This window comes from Xiphophorus maculatus, chromosome 8 (genome assembly GCF_002775205.1).
Source record: "Xiphophorus maculatus strain JP 163 A chromosome 8, X_maculatus-5.0-male, whole genome shotgun sequence".
NCBI classification, from domain to species: Eukaryota; Metazoa; Chordata; class Actinopteri; order Cyprinodontiformes; family Poeciliidae; genus Xiphophorus; species Xiphophorus maculatus.
The window spans coordinates 14,779,981-14,804,381 of record NC_036450.1 but is presented as its reverse complement, the minus strand read 5'-3'; the positions used below and the strand labels follow the sequence as shown (position 1 = coordinate 14,804,381).

The window sequence follows — 24,401 nt, the reverse complement described above, 5'->3', positions numbered from 1 at the left end:
ATACTCCGGTTGTTGTTTTTTTTTCCAGTTCGAAAAATCTGAGCAACGTTAGCTCCAGCTAGGTAGCCATTCCGCGTAAGTAAGCAGCTGAAAATAAAACAACAGACTCACCGGAGAACTCCCAGAACAGAATGTACATTATCCAGTTCAAAATAAACAGATTTCTCTCATATCATAGCAGCACTTATGCGTAGTAACTTCTCTACTTCTGCTGAAATGTACTTAGTCTGCATAGTCTGCCATTTCTTTTTTCTTCTTCCCTCTTCTTCTCGTACCGACATAGGAGAAATGTGGGTCTAGTGCCCTCTACAGGACAATCTAAGAACTAACAAACAAACACATTAAACATACAGACAGATCAGCATAGTTTATGGGGGTTATATTTTCATCACCTTTTCATGAGAAGACAATCATCATATTTAATTGAAATAAAGCCTAGAAACGATCAACCTGTGTGTTGCTAATCTATATAGTGTTTAACTTGAATGTTTCACTGAATAGAGTTACTAAAGTACAAAAATCTTTAAAAAAAACTTTTTGTAATAAATATGAATTTTATGTCAATTTGAGATATGCAGAAAGTAACAAAATATTCTAACAATCCCTCCTCTTATTGTTCTCTGAATTAAGCAGAAAGATTATTAAGTAAATCAAAATGACCTAAGACAAAAAAGGTTTAGTAAGTATTAAAAAAGAATATGTTTCTGTTTTCTGTAGTTGCTCAATAAAGCAAACGCAGAAAATGGTTCCTCTCTGAATTGATGTTTATTTCTTGTCACTGAGTTTATTTTATTCAACCGAGAAAAGTCACCAAATGTAATTTGACAACAGATAAAACAGATGTTCAAACTATAAAAAAATACATCATACGTCTTGACCAAGAACAAAAAGATTACATAATTATAAATTGAGCAGTAGCACTTTTGAATATGCTTTAAACTTTTCGACAGATTTTTCACTCAGGAATAATATAGGAATGATCAAGGCTAACATGCTGACAAATGAGTTATTAATTTCCACAACACCGCTATGCAGCAGCAAAATGTTAGCTGAATAAATACTTCTGAATTTTATGGCATCCCCCAGATCCTCAACTAGACGACAAGTGAACAACTTCAAGTGTTGACGGATTTTATTTTATTTTTTTAATTATTTATTCCCTTTGGGTTTGGTCAACTCAGTTTTCTTAATAGTAATTTTAGTTCAATCTTCTTTCAATATGCATTGTTGCCAACAATTTGAATCTAGAAGCACTTTTATTTTTCCTTCCACACACTTTTAAATGTCTGTGCTACACTAGCACTGCATGTTGTTTTATCTTACTGTAAAACTAAATAACAAGTTTTGGTTTTTGGGGGGGGGTTTAAGAGTAAGTTGTGCTTAAAAAAATATGATTTTTTTTTCTGAATGTAGTTCTTGCAATAATTATAAAAAATGCATTCATTCATCTCACTGAAAGATCTCTGAGTACTGTTCTAAATTGGACTCTTGTTTCATTTGAACAACACAATTTCACAACTACAAATGAGTTTATGAGAAAGGATCCTCTCAAACTCAATCAATCCCACTGTTTCTGTCTTTAAATTAATGTGCAGGCAACTATGGTTCTACTTTTACGTTCATTCTACACTTCTTCCTCGATATCATTTTGGGAACCTTGCCATTTACCTGTTAATTGTGGCATTGGAATCAAAGCAAATTTTCTATATAGTCATTTTCTTTTCTCTTTTGGTGGAAAGATCCAAACTGTCACTTCTTCAGGAGAGAGTCTCAATTTTCATTTGCGACATGCATGTGCCGCAAATGTTCATCGAAAAGGATCCTGCATAGGACAAAACTGCTGCAAAATAAGCAAAAACTGAAAACAGTTAAAAATCAATGTGTATTCTATATGCGAGTTACTTGTTAACTGGGGGTTGGGAGGAAAATTTATTCACACTTTTTACCTTTTTCATGAACTTGATCAATTTCCAGAGACCAAACTCGCTTTACAACATACCAGCGGGGACAATGAAACAAACAAAAAAAAAAAAAATCACTTTTTTTCCTAAGCTCAGGGTCATAATTTGTGGATTTGAACATGTCAGAGTTGTAGGTGTGTTGACCTTGGTGAGGTGAGACGTGATGGCCACCAGGCCCTCGAGGTCTGTCACTGAGGCGGTGGCCGCAGCAGACCACACCGTGCGATTCTCAGACTCACTGGCTCAGCTTCGTAGGTGGTTTCATGGCTTAAACTCTGCTTTCGATCGCATCAAGATCTTTGTTTGACCATGAATGTGTTTACTAAACTTCAACATGTGCTTATATTCTGAAATCATTTCTAGCATACTGAATGCAACAAAAATATCATTAGATTTAACAGGACAGACAAATCCAAACGATATGTGTGTGTTGGTAAGGTATTGGTCTCATCCACATAATTTTCTTTTTTTGTTGTTGTTATTATTGTGTTACTATTCTGTGTATTTCTTCGTTTAAAACCACTCCGCTTTCAGCATGGAAAAAGTTATGAAACGGGATATTTGTAACAATGAGGCAAAAACAATAATAATACTTTTAAAGTATGTCATAATGATTTCGTATTTCCTGTAATTTTATTAAATGATGGATTACAGTGTGGATAGTTTTTAATCTATCTTTCTCACTCGAAACAAAATATGTTTTTAGTGTTATTGTAATTTTGTTATTTTGATGCTCTATATTTACTTATATTCTCATTTCTGTTCAAGTTGAAACATCTGAAATCAATATAATCAATGTTTTCGTTGTTCTCGGTCACAAAGATTTATAACGTTTTACTGAGTTTGTTTCCATGTTTATTGCTTTTTTAACATAATTTTTTCTTTTACCTGTGATGTCTGCTGATGTTTTGGTTGAAACTTATTAATGAACTTGGTTAATTGACTCAGAAAGTGACTACTGACTGGACTGGATTTAGTCTGATTTGAACCAAAATGTATTCTGTGTTATTAGGTTTCAGTTGGAACCAAATGGCTTGAAAAATGTGTCCAGATAAACCTTTTTGTGGAACCTTTTAATCAAAATAAACTGAATTTAAAGATTAATCATCCGCTACATTAATCCCTTTTTACAATTACATAGAAGTTTGCTAAAGTTTTCACAATATATGTTGCTGTTATTTCTTAATCTAAATAGTTTAACAAGTGTATTGTTATCATTTAAAGGACAAATAACTATTTCCTTAAGACACAAAGTCACATTTTAAATGTGATTAGTTTAAAGAGACATGCAAGTCTGCAAGCAGAATAGATGGAGTAAAATGCATACAGCAAACTGCAACTCAGATAAGACAACTACAAAATATGCATGGAAGTAAAATAAAAAAGCCAGTAGCTTTGGAAAACTGAAGCTTTAAGAATGTTATGAAGAACTCCAGTTATAAAGATTTACAATGAAATTAATTGGTTTTAATTGTTCAATGTATTTTTTGTTTGTTTGCTGGTTTGTTTGTTGTTGTTTTTGTTTAGTTTTTTTGTTTGTTTGTTTGTTTTTTTAACTGTGGCAGCTATTGATAACACAGCCGTGAAGTCATGTTTATGTTTGGTTTGTAAAGCGACAGAAAGCAGAAAAAATTATATATCTTTTGCTGAAATGTATTTATTTATTTATTCGTGTTGATTTTTTAAGAAGCGCTGATATGAATTTGCGACACGTTTATTGCGAGGTATTCAAATCGACACTAGAGGGCAGCAGACTACACGACATGGCAGTGGAGTGACTTTCGCGCCTCATTTATCTGCCGACGTGTTAAAGTGAACCACATCCAGATGTGCAAGAGGAGTTTCGATCGCCCCTTAATCAACACTTCTTCCAATTACGGATGAAATTATGAACAGCTATTATAAACATTGGAAAATTATGCTCGAGCTTCATAAAACCTGCCATGCGTGTTATATTTATTTATTTATTTATTTATTTTTGTCAAAAATGTTTTCTCTGACATCTGTGCAGTCTGAGACAGGACCTGCGGATGGGAGGGAGGCATAGCGGAACCAGGAAGTCGGAATGTGGCTCCCTGTGTGTGATGTGATTGTTAGCAGAAATGTGTCAGCCCCAAGCTCACCGCCACCATCCCACCGTCACCTCCGCTCTCAGCCTCCGGATCCTCCTCAGCAAAAGTGGGAGCTCTTGAGGCGAATATGCGCGCTGGTGCGCACGCATTTGCACGCAACACAGATACCCCTCGTCGTCTAATTGGGTTGCCATGGAAGGCCCAGATATGTTATCGTGGTGGTCACTAGTGGAACAAGGGTAAACTCATTCACGAGGTCGGGAGTGGGGATGGAAGAGGGGGCCTGGAGGATAATGAGACGGCCAAAAGGAGAAGAGGCGGGTGTCAGACCACAGGCCCATGCATGTGTGGCCATGGAGGGTGAAACCAGGGTGGATTAGCAAGAGCTTCAACAAACCAAGACAGTAAAAGAAAAAGAAAAAAAAACAGGAGGAGGATTTTATTAAAAGCGGATTTTGGAGGCTGACTTTGCGCCTAACCTAAACGATCACCAAAAACCATAAACAATATCACTTTGCAGTTTCATGTGTAAAAACAGCAATTTGTGTTTTTGATTTGCTTTTGCGCAAACTTTTGCGCATCGGGCGCTCATGTTTTTCCTGCCGATAAAGTCATGGGTTAAATTCTGCTTTGCTCAAATATTTCCCAGTGAGTTGTTTGCATCAAAGAAAGACACTTTCCAGTTGCGGTATGTTAAAATTGACTTCTATAATTCATATTTCTCACATTATTTGACTCTAGCGTTTTGGCTACAGAAAATATCCCGACATGGAAGTTTTACGTAAACATACATTGCAAACTTTTCTTGCTTTTAAATTATATCCTAAACGTTTATGTGAGAGCGCAATCATCTGAGTTATATCATGATAAAGCACGCTTTAAATCAAACTTGTTACCCATTCCAAACGTTCCCAATGCAACATTTGCTGTCCTTCTCCCCTCACCTCCTGGCGCAGCTCCTGAGAGCCAAACTGTGGCTGCAGATCTTTTTTTTTTTTTCCTTCCTCCACAAGTCTCACAATTTGGTCTGTGGATGCAGCCTCCTCCTCATTCAGAGGTCCTGGCTGCGCTGGTGGTTAGCCGCACCAGCCCGCTTCACCTGCCGGTCAGCTCAGATCCACACTTCCAAAGGAAGCATCAGACCATACACTCAATCCAGGAGGTAGGAGAGGTGTTTAAAAATGATCCTGGATGCGTGGATTAGACGTGTCAGCAACAGAACAACACAACCTGGCATTTAGGTCTCATGCATTGTTCTTGCATGCTGTTTGTTGCTGTTTAGTTTTTTCTTCTTGAAAACTCTGATTATTTTTTTTCTAAGTGGAGTTCATATTGCGCGCGATCAGCAGAATTTCAAAGACATGTCTATTTTTAAACACAGCAGATTTTTACATTTGCGCAAAAACGCAGCGGAACAAGCATCAGTGCATGCAGAGAATGCTGCTTAACCAACTGCCTCAGGCAGATTTTACAGTTTAATTTTCTTCGTTAAGTAAAGTTAAAGACAAACAATTTAGAGAATATGTCCGTTTTATGTTTTTAAAAATCTTAATTTGGCTATTTTTTTATTTTCTTTATTACTTTTGTCTCCCAAAACTCATAGATCGTTGCAGTGAAACGTCATTTTATTCTCCCCAGATTATGAGATTAAATGCTCAGTTCAAAGTGTCAATAAAATCTCGCTTTTTTACGCTCACCCTGTGACATAAAAACAGATTGTTACAGTAACAGTTTGAAGGGATGCGAGCCACAGTGAGACGCGGTAATGGAAATCTAAACGTTGGTTGATGGCTTGTAATGCAAACACGTGTATTCATTTCAATATGTTTTATTTGTGGTGTGTGTGTGTGTGTGTGCGTGTGTGTGAGTGTGTTCCTGTTCGCTTGTTTCTCAATAAAAAGCGCAATGCTCACTTCAGCCTGTCAACGTCGCATTATATCTTTTAGTATGTTTTGTGGTTTGTCTTGATTTTACTGTTTGGTAACCACCAAACAGTAAAACATATATATATGTTATTTTTTATGCGATTTGAGCTTTTAAAGCAACAAGCAGCTGCATTGAGAACTGATTATATTCCTGACAATATGATACTGCTGCATCTTCATAATGAATTTCGTTATTTATTTATTTGTTTGTTTATTTAGTCATTGCAGATACAAATCTATCATTTAAATAAAGCAATATCAGAACACCTGATAACGTAGATAAATGATTATTTTAGTTCAAAACTAAAGGGACATTTTTTTGCTTAAACTTTATCTGACTTTTTCCAGATGTGACCTCTCAGTTCCTTCATTAAATAATAGTTGCACATATTCATTTGTGACCATTAGACACTTGTTTTTCTCTTTTCTAGTTTTTTTCTTTTCTTTTCTTCAGTCATGAATCCAGCAAATTCGTCCAGCTTTCAAACTATCCAGTTATAGTTCTTTCGTTGCTCAGTGTATAAGTTGCTGGCGCACAGGTACATTGCGTAATGACGCACAATTTCTTCAACTGATGAGCGTATTATTGACGTATCTATGGCTTAAGGTTGTTGGACATTATGCTGTTCTACACATTTTTTGAGCTCTTAAACGTGTGTGTTTAGGTTTTTGTTGTGCGTGTTTCCAAAAGTCAGAGAAAATCTTGTCAGCCAAAAACATTTATTCTTTTAAATATAGACTGAATAAAATGTAGCATTTTCTGAAATGATCTTTACAAATAAATAAATAATCTCCATGTGATGCTTCTAAAAAAAAAAAAAAAAGCTCATTTATGCTTTTCAGAATATCGAAATTCTCCACCAGATATGACGGGTTTTTACTGTTCCTGGCAGGATGACTGTTTTCTTCGAAAACAAACAATTGAGCAAACGTATTGAGAAACACGTGATGACAACCATTTTTAGTTAAATGATCTACTATAAAACAGTTTGCCTGCGGGAGTCAGTCATTAAAAAAATGATTAGATTTTTTTTTTTTTTTTTTTTAGAAAGCACAAGAAGGTCTTCAGTGTAAGCCTGTGGCTCTCAGAAGGATCCGCAGTGCAAAACAAACACAACTTCAGTGGCTCACCACAGTAACCTGAAGTTCTGCTTCATGTCAGGTTAGTTGTTCCAATTTCTCCGCTGCTGTTCACTCTAGTTGGCTTATATTTTTCTATCCTTTAAGTTATCTCTCGGAAGGAACATTTCTCCTAGTTGTAAGTAAATTACAGTCAAACATAGCCCATGTTTAACTCAGACCCCCATGAAGATACACCTAACTTTTTTTTTTTTTAACTTTCATAGGTGAGTATTTACGCTTCATTGCGCCTCGCTTTTATTCCCAGACAGTAGAAAAATAATAATTTTTGTGTCTTTTTTTAATTGCATAAATAACACCAATGTTTATACATTAATAAATACAAAACCCAATTCCTTGAAATTTACTTTATGTTTAACGTTGCACTCGTAAATTTAGACTGACTGTGCTGGTAAGCAGTATTTGGAGATTTGGTGAGGATTGGTTGCCCATAACAGCACAAGATCTCTAAATATAAATAAGAGGATTAGATTGAAAAAATAATCAGACATGGGCTGAAAAACTTGAAGGAATCATTATTTTGGTCATACAAGCTAAAGCTACTCCTGCTCAGTGAACATCACCTCCCTCCTCCTCCTCCTCCTCCTCCTTCTCCTCCATATACCCCTCCTCGTCCTCCTCCTCCTCCCCTCAGTGCTGCTTGCACGTCTCGGACTAGATTTCCGCTTCACAATGTTTGGTCACTGATGCGCAGTGGAGAGTTTCAGAGCGATCGCGCAGAAAGGAGAGCGAGAGGAGAGAGGAAGGGAGAAGAAGGAGGTGTCGGACCTGCTCCACTGGGATTCGGCTGCGGCTCGGCGCTCGGTGCTATCGGCGGGCTCAGCTCACAAAAGCGGGACGGGGCTGCAAAATCCTCTACATGGGCTGTGAGCGGCGTCTCGTAGTTTGGTCCTCTTCGGTCAAGGCTCCGCTTGGATGAAATCTGGAAACACATCACCGAAAAAAGGGAGCATTCATGGGGAGACTCGCGCAAAACGCCCGGACTGTCTGACTGGAGCATTTGGACGTTTTTAGAGTGGTCTGCCCAGGTTGCAGACCAAAGCGTGTTTTTTTCTTCTTTTTTTTTTTGTTTTTTGTTTTTTTGTTTTTGCTTTTAGGTAAGCAGACTCCGCTCTGATCGGATTGGGCAGGCAGCTTTGTCATCTTAGTTGCATACAAGCGTATAGTTCTCTGCAGAGGTTTCGCTATCAAGCAACCCATGCATTTCATTTTGCATCTTGCTGCCGGCTGTGAAACAAGTAAATCGATCAAATATGTGCATTGATTTTGGGGGACAATATGAATAATGCACATCATACTGTCCAAAATAAAATGTCACATTTTAACCGACTGGGCCATTCAGTGCAAATCCTGTGATTTAAATCAAGTGTGTTTATGGTATGCGTAAAACCGAAGGTTCTCCTTTTATCCTACTCGCTTGAAGTACAAAAGCAAAAAAATATTTAACAATAATTGTTTTGACATTCAGTTACGCGTCTATTTACATCTGTTAACTTCTGAGAAACACTCTGCGTCCTTCCGCTCTCACATGTCTCCCATCGGTCTTCCAGCTGGGTCTGTGTAGTTTTTCGGGGCTCCGGTCATGGCGGACCAGGAGGAGACGTTTGCCGTCCAGAACTCTCCGGGAGGCTCGGATTCAAGGGAATTACAGAACGATAATAAACCCGAGAAACAGAACGGGACTTCGGGGAAATCCCCATCATCGCAGACAACTTACATCCAGCAGGTCAGTGTACGTCTCTTTTTGTGTGATTTTTGTTGTTGCTTTTTTTTTTTTGGCCTCAGTCTTATTGCTTCAGACCCTTCACACTTGTGTTTTTAAAGATTGACACTTTATATTCGATTAATAAATACAGCGTTGATTGGCTGCTATCGAACTGTTACTCAAAGTGATCGAGGGATTTATCGTAATTTTTTAATCTTTTTTCAGCAATGCAATCAGGGGAACTTTTGATACGCTGGGTTTTGTTTGTTTTGTTTTTTCTTGTAAAGTTTTTTTTTTTCAAACTGCATAAGTAAAAACACGAGTTTATAGCAGTGCTTTAACATCAAGCCAATCACTGAAACATATTCTGCTGTACTTTGTTGTTCTGCGACATTTGAAACACAGATTAAGTTTATAAAAGTAGCTACATTGTGAACGTCGTTCTCTTAGCAGTTCTTTCTCGGTGAAGGACAGCGTCTCATTGTAGAGGCTGATTTTTTTTTTCTTTCAAAGTAAAGGGGCCGCAATCTGATCAGTTCTGTTTACACAATGATTCCGAATCAGTTCTGGAAAATCTAAGCAACTGTAAGAAGATTTTCCATCATTTGTTGCAGGATTACGATTTTTGCCGTTATAGGTGTTATAGGAGTGTTGGTGCCGCACTGCATGATAGATTCGCATTGATTTTACAGTAAAATTAAAATGCGGAACTTCCGGCCAATTGTTGCCTTTTTCTTTTTTTTTTTTTTTTTGTTAACGATAAATTCTCAATACCATTTACCCGCTTTAATTTGTGACATGGTGAAGATCATAGACATTAAGATGTAAAAACTGAAATCCTATTTATATATTAAACTTAATATGTACAGATATTATGATTTTTAAAAAATGCAGAAATGATTTTACTTTCAATTAATTGGCATGCAAAATTGTCATATTTATGAATTATTATGTGCGTCTTTATAGCCCCTTTCAAAAATGTTTTAAAAATTAAATGTAACTGTGTGTTTTTTAGGCCTATCAGTGGTTGGAAGGCTATTTGAGTGGATCAAATTTCACCGGAAATCTATTCGATAAAAATTACATTTTTACTAACAATAGGACTTTCGAAAAAGACGCGTGAAGAATTATTTGGAGAGCATATCTGTCTGCCTGATGTATTTACGTTTCTCTTCTGCAGCAGACAAATTCTATTTTCAAAACAAACTGACATTGGATGTCTTGTGTCCAAAGCCTGTCAATAAAACACTTTTCTGTTTTCCGTGTCAGTAGTCTCCTGTCAGACAAGGATTTCCAAAGTAAACCCTTTGCCAGCACATTAAGCTTTAAATGCGCATGGATGGTGCGCATAATGTGCCAGAAGTGATTCCTCCAACATGAGACGTTTTTTATGTAGCCTAAAAAAAAAATTGTATTGTTAGAAGTTTTCAGCTCACACGTTCTCCACCAAATTAAACCTGAACCAAAGTGCTGAAAGTCAGGCTTGGTTGATCCACGTTCACCTCTTCATGTTTACTTATTTGTTGTCGATATTCAACCATATTTTCACGATGTTTGGTCGTTTGTCTCTTCAACAACGTTTTGCGCGGGAAGTGGGTGTTAACAATAGAAGACACTTTAATGCACGATTGTTTTTTTGTTTTTTTTTTAAAGGGAATGGAAGGCATAAAGGTCTACCTGCACGAAAGGGAACTGTGGATCAAGTTTCACGAGGTGGGCACGGAGATGATCATAACCAAAGCTGGACGGTAAGATCAACTCTTTGAAAGCTCTGTTTTGTTCTGCTTTTCTGTCATTTGGTGTAGTTTTAAGGTGTTTAAATAGTATTTTCAGTCATGAGAAAAGATAAAAACAAAACAAAAACAGCACATCTGGCTGACGCGTCGCAAAAACCACTCTATAATCACACACTTTTACCTTGGGTGGCCTTTTTGTTCTGTGAAATGCAATACCACCAGACACCGATCCTTCAGAAACTGAACTCTGGTGCAAAATGTTGTTTTTTTTCTTTTCCTTTTGAGTAAAGATCTGTTTTAAGGAAGTTATTCTGTTCTTCCCGCTCTGCTGTAATTGCATGCAGACACTTTTCTGTGTCCCAGCTCTTGAGCTGCAGCATGACTTGAAGGAGGAGAGAGGGGGGGGGGGGAGACGTTGTGCATGAGTGTGTACCGCTGTCAAGCCCGGAGTGCATCCGAGTCAAAACAGCTCGCAAAGCGTGGTGTGAACATTCATATATGAATGCCGACCACTGGTGTCCCCCACCCCCTGCGGCATACGGCTCACACGTGTTCTGTAAATGATTAAAATAAATAATTCATTGTAGCTGCATTACACCACAGCCAAGGCGCATCACCGTTTTCCCATGAGAGCTGCAGAAAAAAAAATCCCTCCCCGTCTGGCATTTGACGTTTGCTTTTGTTAAAAAGAAAGTCTAGATTCCTCCTTGTCCCCAGCTTTGTTCTTGACTTGTTGTGCAATAATTTTGTACTGTATTACATTTTAGCCTTTATAGTATTGCACTTTTAATCAAGTGTGTGAAAAATGATGCCTAATAAATAGATTTTAGATGTTACCAATGAAAATTGTAATGTATTCAAGCATAACAGTTTGCTTCGTTGTCATTCCGTATTTACATGAATGGTAAGCTGTTGTTTAAGAATGATTTAGCACTGTAAAACGAGCAAGCAAAAAAGTCAACGCTAGAATAAAATACAAAGCTAAACTATGCAGTAAAAAATGTTGCGCTAGGAAAATGAAGGATTAAAATCAAGGTGTAAATGTAGTGTTCAATCGTTTTTAAATCCAGGCTATTCAAGCTGCTTACCATATCATAATTTAAAGAGATTAAAATTAAAACAGATAGATTAAAATGTAACTTTTCATGTTATTTTTTAGATGGTGAATCTTTACTCTTTCGCTGTGTATAATGTCCAGCAGAAAAAAATGCTACTTCCATATTTGTTGTAAATAATATTTTAGCAAAGCTTAAAAACTACATATGATTTGTAGTTTTGTGTGCAAGACTTTAAGTTCACATGTGGCTTTGACTGGTTTACTTTAGTGCTAATGCTAAAGTCAAACTAGTAAACAAGCCCAGCTGTTTACTTTGAGGGATTTGTGGTGCATCTTAGTGATGGTTTTCAGGAGACAAAGTTTTTTTATGTCACCTCATAAAAAGAGACTTAAGAAGTTAAAATATAGCTTTAGCATGAGCAACAGTGCTAATGCTAATGTCAAACTTGCTGTAAGGGTCAGATGTTCAATCCTGAGGAAGCCGTTCCCAAAGACCGGCACATTATAGCTATTGGTTAACAGGGATAAAACTTTACAAAGCACATTAATAGAAGAGTTCTAGTTCGTTTAAATCCGATTTCAGCTAGCATCCAACTTGCTGGTAAACTGAGCTATTTAACGCCAAGGTGCACGTTGAGAAAATGCTTACATGCCACCAGGGCTGGCCTAAGACTATACAGGGCCTTGAGCAGAATTTGATTTGTGGGCCTAATTCCTGTTCAGACCATCACCAACAAACAGTGTTTTAATACAGGCTTGATAGAATCGGAGAGAGGGCAAAGTTTAACTGGCTGAGCTTAAAAGCAGTCAGAGATTACCGTTTATTAATTGCTTAATTCCTGATTTGTGAGCAAACTGAGCTGAAACACAAAGAAAAGATTAAACTTGTATCACTATACTGTGGCTTCGTCAAAACAACAATGAAGGTTATTTGTACTTTTACAAAGAAACTTGACAATTCTCTTAAATAGCACATTTAAGCTTTCAAGCTATTTAAAGTCCTTTATTTGATTTAACTTGAAACCGTCAAATCAAATTTAATGCTATTCACATGCTTAATAAACAAATATTAAAATTTTAGATCTATGGTCGGGTTTAAAATTAAAGCATTTAGAGAGTCTCTTGATGGTTTTGCTTATACCTTGGGCTAGCTCTGCATGCCACCTTGAAAGACTTTAAATAAGATTAATATTTTAAAGTTTCACAGAGGTTTTACAACTCAATCAAAAACAAATAGTTCTGGGGGGTTTTTTTAAACAGAGGCCAAACTGCATGACCTCATGAAACTAAGAAGGAGATTGTTTGGCATGACTCTCTAACCAGGACCCACCAGAGGTCTGTTGTTTTGAGGATCCTCTGCATCCATTACTTTTTTTTTTTTTTTTTGGCACGTAATGACTGCGGCTGTGAAGCAGGTTTCCAATGTAAATTATGGAAAAACCATTCAAAAATCAAGAAATTTGAAATACTATCATATTTACGAACAGCTGATTATGAAGGTTCACTTCAAGTTGAACCTTAGTGTTGTCTAAAGTTTAATATAAAATACAGCATAGAGGTTTCAGTAATCTAGTTATTAGTTTGAGTAAAATTATCTTAAAAAGAAAATTGAATTGTTTAACCCGTTTGATTCAGTACTAATAGGAATATTTAGCTGCGTTGTAAAATCTTTGCTATGAAAATCACATCCTACTGGACAAATAATCCAGTAAGGTCATGAATCTATAGTTGACAGATTTCAGTATAAACTAACAAATTTACTGTAATTCATCACATTGTTCTTGCTATATTGTTCATTTATTGCGAGAACAGTGCATTTTTACCCTCATTAATGATAATCAATGAAAAATATTCCTCCTAACCTGCTTTATTTCATCATGGAGAACTGGCTATTCTTTTCTACTTAGCTAAATATATTTTTTATTTAAATACAAAGGACTAGAATTCTGTAAACATTCATTATAAACAGATTATATATTACAGAGCTAAAGAACAATGTAAAAGAAAAAATCTCTAACTTTATGTTGACCTTCTGTATATTTTAATGTAATTTAGGTTTCTGTTAGAAAAAAACACACCTACATAATTTCAGAAACGCATAATTAATGTTTAAAACCTATCCAAATGTACTCAAGTACCAATTATATTGCTTTAACTCGAACGGTTTGTTTTTTCAGTCTAGAAGGGCAAATATATGGTTCATAGGATGTCTGCTCTTTCAGCATTGCAGCTCCCACGTAGCCTATCCCATAATTTACTAAAATAAGAACAAATAGATGCATGTACAGTGAAATGGTTTCTTTGAGACACAACGTCCAGATCCCTAAAAAAAAAAAAAAAAACCCACAACGTTCCTCTCCAAACTAAATAAAAGCATTCATATAATTCAGCTGCTTCCATGCGAGGTTGTGTGCGTCATAATTGTAAATGCGCTCATAAAAAAGGTTAACTGTTCAAAGTTGCGCTGTAAACTTTTGCGGCTTAATTAATGCAAAGCTAGCTTAAAGAGATTTATTTTTCCGCCTTAACTATTTGTGCACATTTGAGACACAGTTTTACCCAGAGTCATAGAAAAGTCGACGTTTGTTCTTCGCAGGAGAATGTTCCCCAGCTTCAAGGTGAAGGTGACTGGACTAAACCCCAAAACGAAGTACATTCTTCTGATGGACGTGGTTCCTGCGGACGATCATCGATACAAATTTGCCGACAATAAATGGTGGGTAAAAAAATAAAGAATTAAACTGGATGAAACTTTTAGGGGGAAAAAACAGTTTTCCTCCCATGTCCCATTATCTGGAGTGGACTTCAGCAGGAAAGTTTTATGTTGTCCTGACGGACGAGAATCGGAAGCGAACGTATAATTTCCTGCAGAATTATGACCTGCCTGTTTTCTAATGGTTGCCAAGAATTACAGTCAACATGACTGACGTGTTTCAGTTGGAGCTGATTTTTTTTTTTTTTTTTCCCTTTGAGATAGGCTCATGCTGATGACTTTTCCTACAGTTGCAGTGGCCCTTTGGAGAAGTTCTGTTTAGTTTTTACCCTATGTGATCTCCGACCTTAAAGGCAGGAGCGCCTTGTTTGGGTCAATGCCTTTAAAAAAAAGAGGGGAGACTCGGAGAGGATAATCACATGCCAGTACTGCAGATAATGAGCCGAGCAAAACACTGTGTGGAAATAATTGTTACACATGTCCATGTATTGCAGAATATCGGGGGTCGCTTTATTTATGTGAGTAGTATTTAAAAAAAAAAAAGGGCTAAATGCTGAGCCAAATTGCGCGCACAGCTGCGGAAATTGTTCAAAAATGTTAAACGTGCCATTTTTAGGTCTTTATTTTAAAATCCTAAATTAAATTCATGAAAAGCTTTTAACTTCAGATGGCAGTCTGTAAAATATGCAAATCATGCATCACCTTTTCCAGTCCATTAGCTGCCCATCTACTGCTTACACGCTTGCTTAACCCGTTGCGCATGTGTTGCTGTCCCTGTGCGTCAGGTCTGTGACCGGGAAGGCAGAGCCCGCTATGCCCGGGAGGCTCTACGTCCATCCGGACTCCCCGGCCACGGGGGCGCACTGGATGAGGCAGCTGGTCTCCTTCCAGAAGCTGAAGCTGACCAACAACCACTTGGACCCGTTCGGACACGTAGGTGCCTGGGCCCATATCGTTCTGCTAACGCTGTGTGCGGAGTCGCGCAGAGGCATGTGCGCTGCGTGGATGGGGCTTTTGCGTCGCGGTGTTGTTGCACTCATCCAAATGTATTGTCGTTTTGTCACCGGGAGGTTTTCACTGCTGCAGCTGAAAGAATATGGTGTTTGGAATCCAAAAGAAATTTGATGATACATTTATTATTATTATTACGTTTTGTATTTTCCATTGCAATTAAAAAAAATAATCTTTCATTTTATATATTCAACATATATTATAATGATGTTAGGTTGATTATTGGTTAATTATTTTCAAAAAATAGATCGACCAAGGAAGATTAAATTTGTTATTAGACCACACCGATGCAAATTTTACTTGATCCTTTTTTATTTTTACACCAAAAAAAAACTTTTATAAATCATCTATATTTTTAGAAGAGTATCTTTCTTGATGTAATTACACAATTATATTTTTCTGCCATTTTATAATTCTCGCATTCTCTTGCCTTTTCTGGAACTTTATGGATCTTTTATGTTTCAAAGAAAAATACATATAAATGCACTTTAATAATTCATTTCACTTTTAGTAAAAGGCATCTCATTTTCTCATTTTTATCTAGATAAAACCAAAAGTTATTGTTATTATTTGTAACTACCAAACAAGTAAAATATCTGAAAGGTTTATGTATATTTATAATTTTATTTTTTAAGTAAATTTGAACTAAAATACTAAGTTTTCATTTTATAGTTACATTAGTCTTCAAAAAAATATATATTTTAAGCCAGGCCCTTTGGATCACAGTTTACACAAGTTCTCCAGAATAATTCATCTAGTTTTCAACATAAAGTTGCTGTACATGCCAATTTAATCGTAAAAACAATCGTAACAATAATGTATAAAAAATATTTTTTGCCCTTTTCAAGTTCGTTCAAAGACTTCTTACATTTAGAAATTTAAAAGTATATTTTTGCACTTTCTGAGCAAGAAAACAAAAAACAATACCTGAACCAGAATTTCTCTACATGGTACTCATTTTCTAAACTTTAATTCCTCTTTATGGCTTGCATCTGGCTCTGAGATTTATTCATTCCTACCCTTACAATAAAAGGAAAAATAGCATCTTTTACTTTATGAACAAAGTGTGCAGCTGGCAGCAGGTTTTCATGAAATGTTGAGTTGATTGGTAGACTGAGGTCTAAATTGTTGGTGGTCACTCAATTACGGACATTTTTGTCAGGAACAGGCTCTGCTAAGAACGGCTGTAAAAAGATGCATCGCTGCTATTAAAAAGAACAGAAGACTAAATAAGCTTATTAAAATTCTCAAGCAGTTCCAATCATAAGAGAGAGGCTCTGCAATGCATCTGCTGTTCCTCTAAATGTTCCGTTAGCAGATGCAAATAATGACTGAAACATAACAACACGTTCTCGTGCTATAAAAGAATTTGACCGCACAGACGGCACTGTTTTCCAACATTCAAACCTGTTTTTAAGTCGAAACTGTTTTTAGTCCTTCAGTTACCAAAACAAATCATATTTCCACAAGCCGGAGTCTGTCCACGTGGTTTCTATAGAGGTTGTTGACCTGCCAAAACCCAGCTGGAGAACATAGACTGGAGCTCATTGAGTTGTGTCGTACATTTTTGGGGGTTAAAGTGTGTTTTTTGATTGGTCACAGTGGTTCCTGACTCGCCCGCTTTCTCAGCACCATGGGATCCATCATTGAAATGCTGGTGGCTTGCCAGAAAACGCACACTCTGTCAGATTGTTGGTCCAGCTGGAGGGAATAGCTTAGAGATGTTTTATAGTTACTTACAGGGACACATGAAGCCAAAACATATTCCTGATGTATAGATCAGGACAGACCTGTTCAGACTTAAATCTGAGGGTTTTTTCCCCTCTCTTTCTGGAGCTGTTTCTTAAATGAGATAACTATCAGTGGACTGATCAGAGCTGAGCTCATTGGTTGAAAAACAAAGAAGGCCCGAGTCTGATGATGCTAAATGGTCTGAATGTAGTTATTGTTGTTGCTCTCAACATCTCGTTTTTGAAGAAAAATTAACTGAACTGCATCAAGTCTAAGTCTTTGTTTCTAAACATTCTTTGTTTAAATGTTTAGAGTGATGTAAATGTTTGTTGTTTTTTTGTTTTTAATAAGAGTATATTCATTTTTCTAGATCGTTTTTAATATTGCAGGTTGAAAAACAAAAGTTTCATAATCTCATATTATTTCTATTACGTTTTCGGTTATGAAAATGCATGCATGCGTTTTTTGCAAAATTATATTCTTAATAATATTAAAGCTATGCAAAGAAGTGCACAAATGTTACTTAAAATGTTTTGTTGCATTTCTAACTGTTCATTTCTGTGAGATTTTTCACAGCTACGAATGTCCTATAAAAGATGTTACAGAGATCTGCATAAAGTTATTACGTACAGGGTTTGCAATGTCAAAATGCTGCTTCATTACATAATGAAACTGTTCTTTTGCATAATGCCTAAAGGCATTTTATTAGAAATGCTTTTCCTTGCTCTGTTACCTGCGTTTTACTGATGGAACCAGTGTTCTTCAGGAGTAATCATAGTTTGAAGTAGCACTTTCCCTGCAGGGTTAGAGTTTTTAAACCACTGCTCTCCAGTTTCACTGCACACACGTAATTTTCCTATGTTGCTACTTCAGTGTTTGAATTCCTAAATATCATTTTTTTTGTCTCAAGTTTCATACCATGCTGGACTCGTTTCCCCTTTGATCTCCCTCTCGGCTCCCAGAATACCTCTCGGTGTTATTAATCTCTCCTGCGCTCGCCTCACTGCCTTCCCACACATGTTTGGGCCGGCCGGGCGGAGTGTGAGGACCGCACTGTTTACGTTTGAATGGCAGTGTGTGATGAGCAATAGATGCTGGTGCACGAAGTCCACTGATCCCAGGGCTTGGGTGGGGATGGGAGTGGGGGTGGGGGACTCTCTGATGTCGAGGTACTTGAAAGCGAAGGGCAGACGCACGAGACCTAAAGTGATCCCTCACTATCATTAAATAGTATCATCCAGAGGCTGAGGGGGGGTGAAGATACAGGAACTGGTGCAGTGAGTGAAGGCCACAGAGACGAGGCGTGAGCTGGGGTCCCAGTGGGTGGTCCACAAATACACCACAGCTCTTTAGGGAATGGAGATGCGACTTGTAATATCTTCGCAGGAGTGATTTTTTTTTTTTTTTTTACCATTGACTGAAAAGATTAGAGAAGAAATAAGTATTAATTTCATAAAATGTTTCCCGGAATTATTTTTATTTTTTTTAATATGGACTCAGAAGTTCTTGTGCAGCTTTTGTTGCTGTAAAGATGATTTATTTACTCCTTCAGCTGAAAGCAAGCAGGACCAAAGCAATTACCCTCACAGGTTCTTGCTAGGTGTCACTTGAAGGAGTTTGACCATTTCCTGCTAAAAAGCATGTTTCACCCTGAAACGAGATCAGATTGGACTCTGCAATGGACGACTATCAGCAGTGAAAGCCCCTTTGAGCTGACTCATGTCTGACTCAGAGGGGATTTTCTTTGTGGAATGCTGCAGGATACCTCAACTGGAGACCAGGGCAGGCCCTCGTCTCCTCTCATGCTGGCTGTGAAAGGCAGGTACAAAAACAATCCTTAAGATAAGAAATAGGACGACATGCCTGCAGGTCACAGGAAGGTAGGGAGCTTTGTAGATACAGAAAGAGTGGGGAAAGGAGGAGGACGCCCTAGTTTTGGTTTTTAAATCTTCAGATTATGAAGTATTAGCTTTTCTCCTAGACTCATAGCCATGACTCGCTGATCAGTTAAAGAAGTTTGGCTTGGGGTCCACTGAACGGTGGTGTGTTGAAGGAAAAGTTCAATGCTCAAGTTCAAATGAGCTCCATCCTAATTGACTCGTTTCAGGGCACTAACTGGGTTAGAACAAGAGAGAAGATGCTGTTATAGCATCCTTGAGGATAATCTATCTAGACCAATAAAGACACATTATTATTACTACTATTATTAAGGTGACTCATTAATCCGTACTATATTTTAAATTCTGTGTGAATAAAATTAATTAGTTACGTCCTTATTGAAAGAAGATAACGTTTTGTGTGTATTAAATCCTATCAATTCAATTCAGTTTGTCCACAAAAGCTTTTTATATTTAAATTTATTATTTGTTTTAGTTCTTTTCATTTATTTTATTCATTTTTAATCAATTTTATACCAAAAAATAAAAGATTTTTTTTCTGCGAATTTGTGGTCCAGAAAGGCATTCATTTATTGCAACATGTTACGTTTTTAAATTACAGACAAGAAAAAAAAGTGCAGTCCGCAAGATACATGGGCAATAAGGTAGCTATTACACCTTCAAAATAAGAAAAATCGAGACAATTTCAGCCAAGATTGTCTGACGAACGGGATTTTAGTATCGATTGTCCTACATCTATTTTTAATTTCACTAAAGTTTTAACTAAGCCATCACTTAAATCCGTTTTTTTTTTTTTTGCAAAAGTCCGAGGCCAGGTTACCAAGAGTTGTTTACTATTTAGTAACATTAATGTTCTACAGCCAGACGTTGTCACGCAAAAATGTAAAACACAACCCTCTCTTTATTCCAGATCATTCTCAACTCGATGCACAAGTACCAGCCGAGGATTCACATTGTGAAAGCGGATGAAAATAACGGCTTTGGCTCCAAAAACACGGCCTTCTGCACTCACGTTTTCCCGGAGACAGCATTCATCGCGGTCACGTCTTACCAGAACCACAAGGTAGAGGTGCTGCTTTTGGATATTTTCGTGTCGTCTTTATTCGCAGTTTCTCATGTGGTAAACAGCTCTTTTTAGTTGCTTCATGTTTTTACGTGTTTCAAACGGCAGAGTTGTTGTTGTTGTTGTTGTTTTTATTATTATTATTATTATTATTATTATTATTATTAAAATAAACCCCAGATTTGAGTGCAAAGTTGTGTGCAGGATTCACATCAGCGTGAGATTATAAAAAGCGTGTGTTTTCAAACAGTAAAGGTTTTAGGGTAAACTCTTAGCAGCAGTGTGTGCGCACAGACTGAAAGAGAGAAAATGACAGTTTCACCGCCAGCTGAAAAGTTGCGGATATCACAACGAGTCACTGGCAGACGACGAAAAAACTTCAGAAAGCCGATCGGAGGAGAAATGACCTAAAGCAGCTTTTAGAAAAGTTGCAGCTCTTTGTGGAGAAAGACGAGCTGCAGAAGATCCGAACAAATCTCAAACAGATTTCCCTGCATCCAACCTTTTATTATTATTATTATTATTATTATTGCTTTCAATAGGCTGTGTGAAGTTTGTCATTATTTTCAGTGTATCCTAACGGGTTATTATAGCATATATGTAAAATTGATTTTATATTGGTTTAATACGCGCCACTCAAAATTACATTCATTTCAATTCAGTTTGTCATTTTGTCTGATTCCATTTTATTTCAATACTTTGGGTATGTTATTTTTTTTTTTTTTTTACTTTTCAGTTTATTTGGCATTTGAAGCCCAAAACATTATTTTATGGTTTTAGATTATAAGTTTCTCTTCCACATTAGTGACGAAAAGATAGCACGTATAGAAGATAAATGAGCAATTCCGTCTAGAAAAACTCGCTTCAAAATAAAAGAAAATAAGCAAAATTGTGAAGCATTATTAATTGTCCGACAAAATAAAAAATAAAAAAAGCATTGTAAGATCTTTTAGGCTTTATATCTCGCTTGTATTTTATTTCTAAAATTACAACTTCAAAAACATTTAACTTTTTTAGTTTTCTTGGTTGTTTTCCTGAACTTCCGTTGTTTAATTCGTAAATTCACTTCTAGTTGTGCACTTATTTCAGTGTTTATAAACTAAAGAACAACTGGAACAATCTATTGTTTTCCTTATATTAACTGCTTGGAAAATTATGGCTAAATGGTGACACATTGGGCATAAATAAATACATTTTTCGAGACTTTTCCGACCAGAATCTAAAGCTGAACATCTACTTTGTTCAGATTTACTGGGGGGGGGGAAGAAAGTCTTGGCGGTGTAAATATCTGTAAACAACGTCTGGTAAGCATCATTTTAGCCATGAGGGCCTATATATGTTTCTTGTTTGGGAAATAATGGCGAAAGGGAGAGAACACGCATAGCGTCCCTGCAGCCAATCAGAAGCCTCTGCGCCTCTGGGAACAGGAAGCCCAAAATGACCAGCTCTCTGTAGAAACCATTCATTATTTTTAAGCACGTTATTGGGGAGAGCTGGGATCGTAACCCCAGGGCTAATTATTGAGGCTCTTTCCAGACCTGCAGAGAGAGAGAAAAAAACAAGCATTTCTGATTTCCGAGCGTTTTACCACAACGGTCTAATCAAACATTTAAACATCTGCAGGAGCATTAAGCGCTGCAGGCGCGTCTCCAATTCACCTGTTGGACTTTCAGTTAATAAAACAGTGTCCAATTTCCAGACTTTTCTGCAATTAAAACATTTTTCCAAACTGTGTTTTCTTAGGTAATGTTTTTTTTTTTTTGTTCATGCATATTAGAATTTATTGCAGCTGTTGCAGACATTTTAATATTATTTTTGGCTATAATAGCATCTGAAATAAAGCAACGATTGTTTTAATAAACAAAGCTTAGACATGTAGCCTATAAAACTGCTTTTTTTTTAAAAAACTTGACCATGTATGATTATCTTGAGTTTAATTTGATTTTGTACTAGTCCTCTGCATAGGGTTAAATTTATGGAAAATATTGAGCATTTTTCTAATTAAATAATATTGTCGCGGTGAGTTTATCTGCATTAATCAAGAGGAAAGCAAAGGAAATTGCAAACATTTTACTTTCTAGTTTGAAAATCATGAAAGAATACATAAATCATCTGCCTGTCTGCCTGCATTAATTAACAACCAGCTAGTAAAGTGTCACATGACGGATTTTACAAGGTTCAGAGTAGGTGTTGGCCAACATGCATACAAACCTCCAGTCCTGTCAGAAAGCTGGAAATACACCAGAACCGCCAACTCATTACCTGCAAGAAACCATGACAGGGATATCCCTGCATTCTGCTTTAAGCCTGCAGAGCTTTGATTTATATTTTTAAAATAAGTTTGCATCTTTTTTTGTTATCGAGCAAGACATTCCTGCCAGAACTTAAGGCATTTTAAATATTTGGATTTCTAAAGCATTTTCAAAACAATGTTCAGCATTATGGAATGAGCCATGCAATAAAAATATGACCTGCTGAGATACAGCTATATTGGACTAAAGGCTTATAGGACCTCCAGACCATCTTTCTAGAACTGCCGTTTTTCTCTCTTTGATTGGTTCTGAAAAGTTAGGAACATCCACCAAGAATTTAAATCTCTTAAACCTTTTCAGAATTTTTTTTTACATTACAACAACAAATTTGTAAAAGAAGAAATTATAACTATTTTTTAATTATGATTACACCCAAAAAAAAAAAAAAATGGACAATCCAACCCAGAAGTCACCTGGTTATTGAACAGAGTTGTGCTGAACATAATTTAAACCCCAGTACAAAAAACACCAGACAGACCACAACTGCAAAACTTTACCAAGGCATGGCTGTCCATCAGGCAAGCTGGGCAAAAAGAGCGCCAAAGAAACAAAAACTCTGCAGAGATCAAAAGTTCTGACGGGAAAATCTGTCAGCTGCCCAACAACTAGATGTACACTTCATAAATCTGGCCTTTAAGAGTAGCATTATGAAAACAATTTTTTGGGAGAAATTCAGAAGAACTCCTATTCAAAGTTTGCCACAAGCCACACAGGGGACAAGAAATGTAGCAAGAAGGTGATCAGGTCCGACGAGATGAACTTGGTTTTGCCTTTTCCCAGGAGGAAAACTGCACATCACTCTGAACACTATCCTAAAAGGTGAACGCTTCCCCTCAGCTTATAAATTATTAGTGGGTTGTTAATTACCAAAAACATACATGACAGTTTCTGGTTGTAACAAGACAATAGGTGAAGAATTGAAAGGAGCAAAGCCAAACTCAAGTTGAAGTCTGGAATCTACTGCAAAGTTGCATTTCTAAAATCACGTCAATTTGTTATAAATTCGGCTTTGACTTCTATTATGAGACCTGGGACTCTTATTTTATTTTATTTTTTATTAATGCAAAGTCTGTTTGCGGTTTCAGATCACACAACTAAAGATTGAGAACAACCCGTTTGCGAAAGGCTTTCGTGGAAGCGATGACATGGAATTGCACCGGATGTCCAGAATGCAAAGGTAGCTGCAGCCGGGATGCTATTTTGTTCAATTTAAAAAGAAGTTCCCTTGAAAATCCTTGACCTTTAATATTTGGAAATTCTTACACATGCAGAATGATGTCAAATGAGCAGATAAATGTCACTTTAGTTCAGCCGGAATCAGAATGTCACTTAACAAGCCCCTCTTTAATCCTTCAGTCACCGACTTCCAACCCAGTAATGAGTGTAACTTTCAGTGAGTGTTATTTTCAGTGATGTAAGTGTAGTTCTTGATCATTAGCCAGCTTTCATGGTGAAGACTTTTATGACTGATCTGGCAGAACCTCTGAAACAAGACTGTAACATCCTTCTTCCACAGAGATGTTTTTTTTTGTTCTTTTAACTGAACTGCTTTTGTGTCTGCTGTGTGTGTGGGTGTGTGTGTGGGTGTGTGTGTTTGTGTGTTGTACTGGTGAATATCGCTCGGTCAGGCAGCCAAGGCGGTACGCAGCCACTTTGCTCTCTATTATTCAGTCCAGATGAGCGATGGAGCTGGAGTCCGTGCTGTGTGGAGAAACACTTTTTCAAAGGGGAAAATCTGGTTTTGAAAAACCCCCATCATCCTGGTTTTGGGGAGAAACTGAAGGGTTTTCCAAGTGGAGAAGTCCCAAATCAGACAAAACTTGGAAAGTTGTCTTTTTCCAGAAGGTGTTGTAATCCTACATCCGTCGCCGTGAATGCTTTATTGAGTTATGGCACACAAAGATAGATTTTAGCTCATTATCAGCAAGAAAAAAAAAAGGGAGAATTAAAACAAAAAAAAAAAATCGCTGTATTTTCATGTGAAAATATGCACGTTGTTACTTTGAGTAGGTGTGCAATAACTGCAAATCCAAAAAGTGATAAGAATGTAAGCCCCTATCAGTCTTACATGAATTTG

At 36.9% G+C, this 24,401-nt stretch overlaps 1 protein-coding gene across 3 annotated transcripts in view; it reads left to right on the top strand.

The window, feature by feature from the left end:
* Nucleotides 1–6,952: 6,952 nt before the first annotated feature.
* Nucleotides 6,953–24,401, top strand: part of LOC102231173 (T-box transcription factor TBX5-A) — a 30,277-nt gene continuing 12,828 nt past the window's right edge. For 2 of the 3 annotated variants that reach the window (XM_023337933.1, XM_023337932.1), the window contains exons 1-7: nt 6,953–7,120; nt 8,649–8,830; nt 10,457–10,551; nt 14,193–14,312; nt 15,095–15,242; nt 19,860–20,012; nt 23,410–23,501. In XM_023337933.1, the coding sequence (XP_023193701.1) occupies nt 8,681–8,830; nt 10,457–10,551; nt 14,193–14,312; nt 15,095–15,242; nt 19,860–20,012; nt 23,410–23,501 (758 nt within the window). In that variant the 5' untranslated portion in view covers nt 6,953–7,120; nt 8,649–8,680. The remainder of the gene's footprint in view (nt 7,121–8,648; nt 8,831–10,456; nt 10,552–14,192; nt 14,313–15,094; nt 15,243–19,859; nt 20,013–23,409; nt 23,502–24,401) is intronic. The other variant, XM_005803740.2, reaches the window with a different exon arrangement.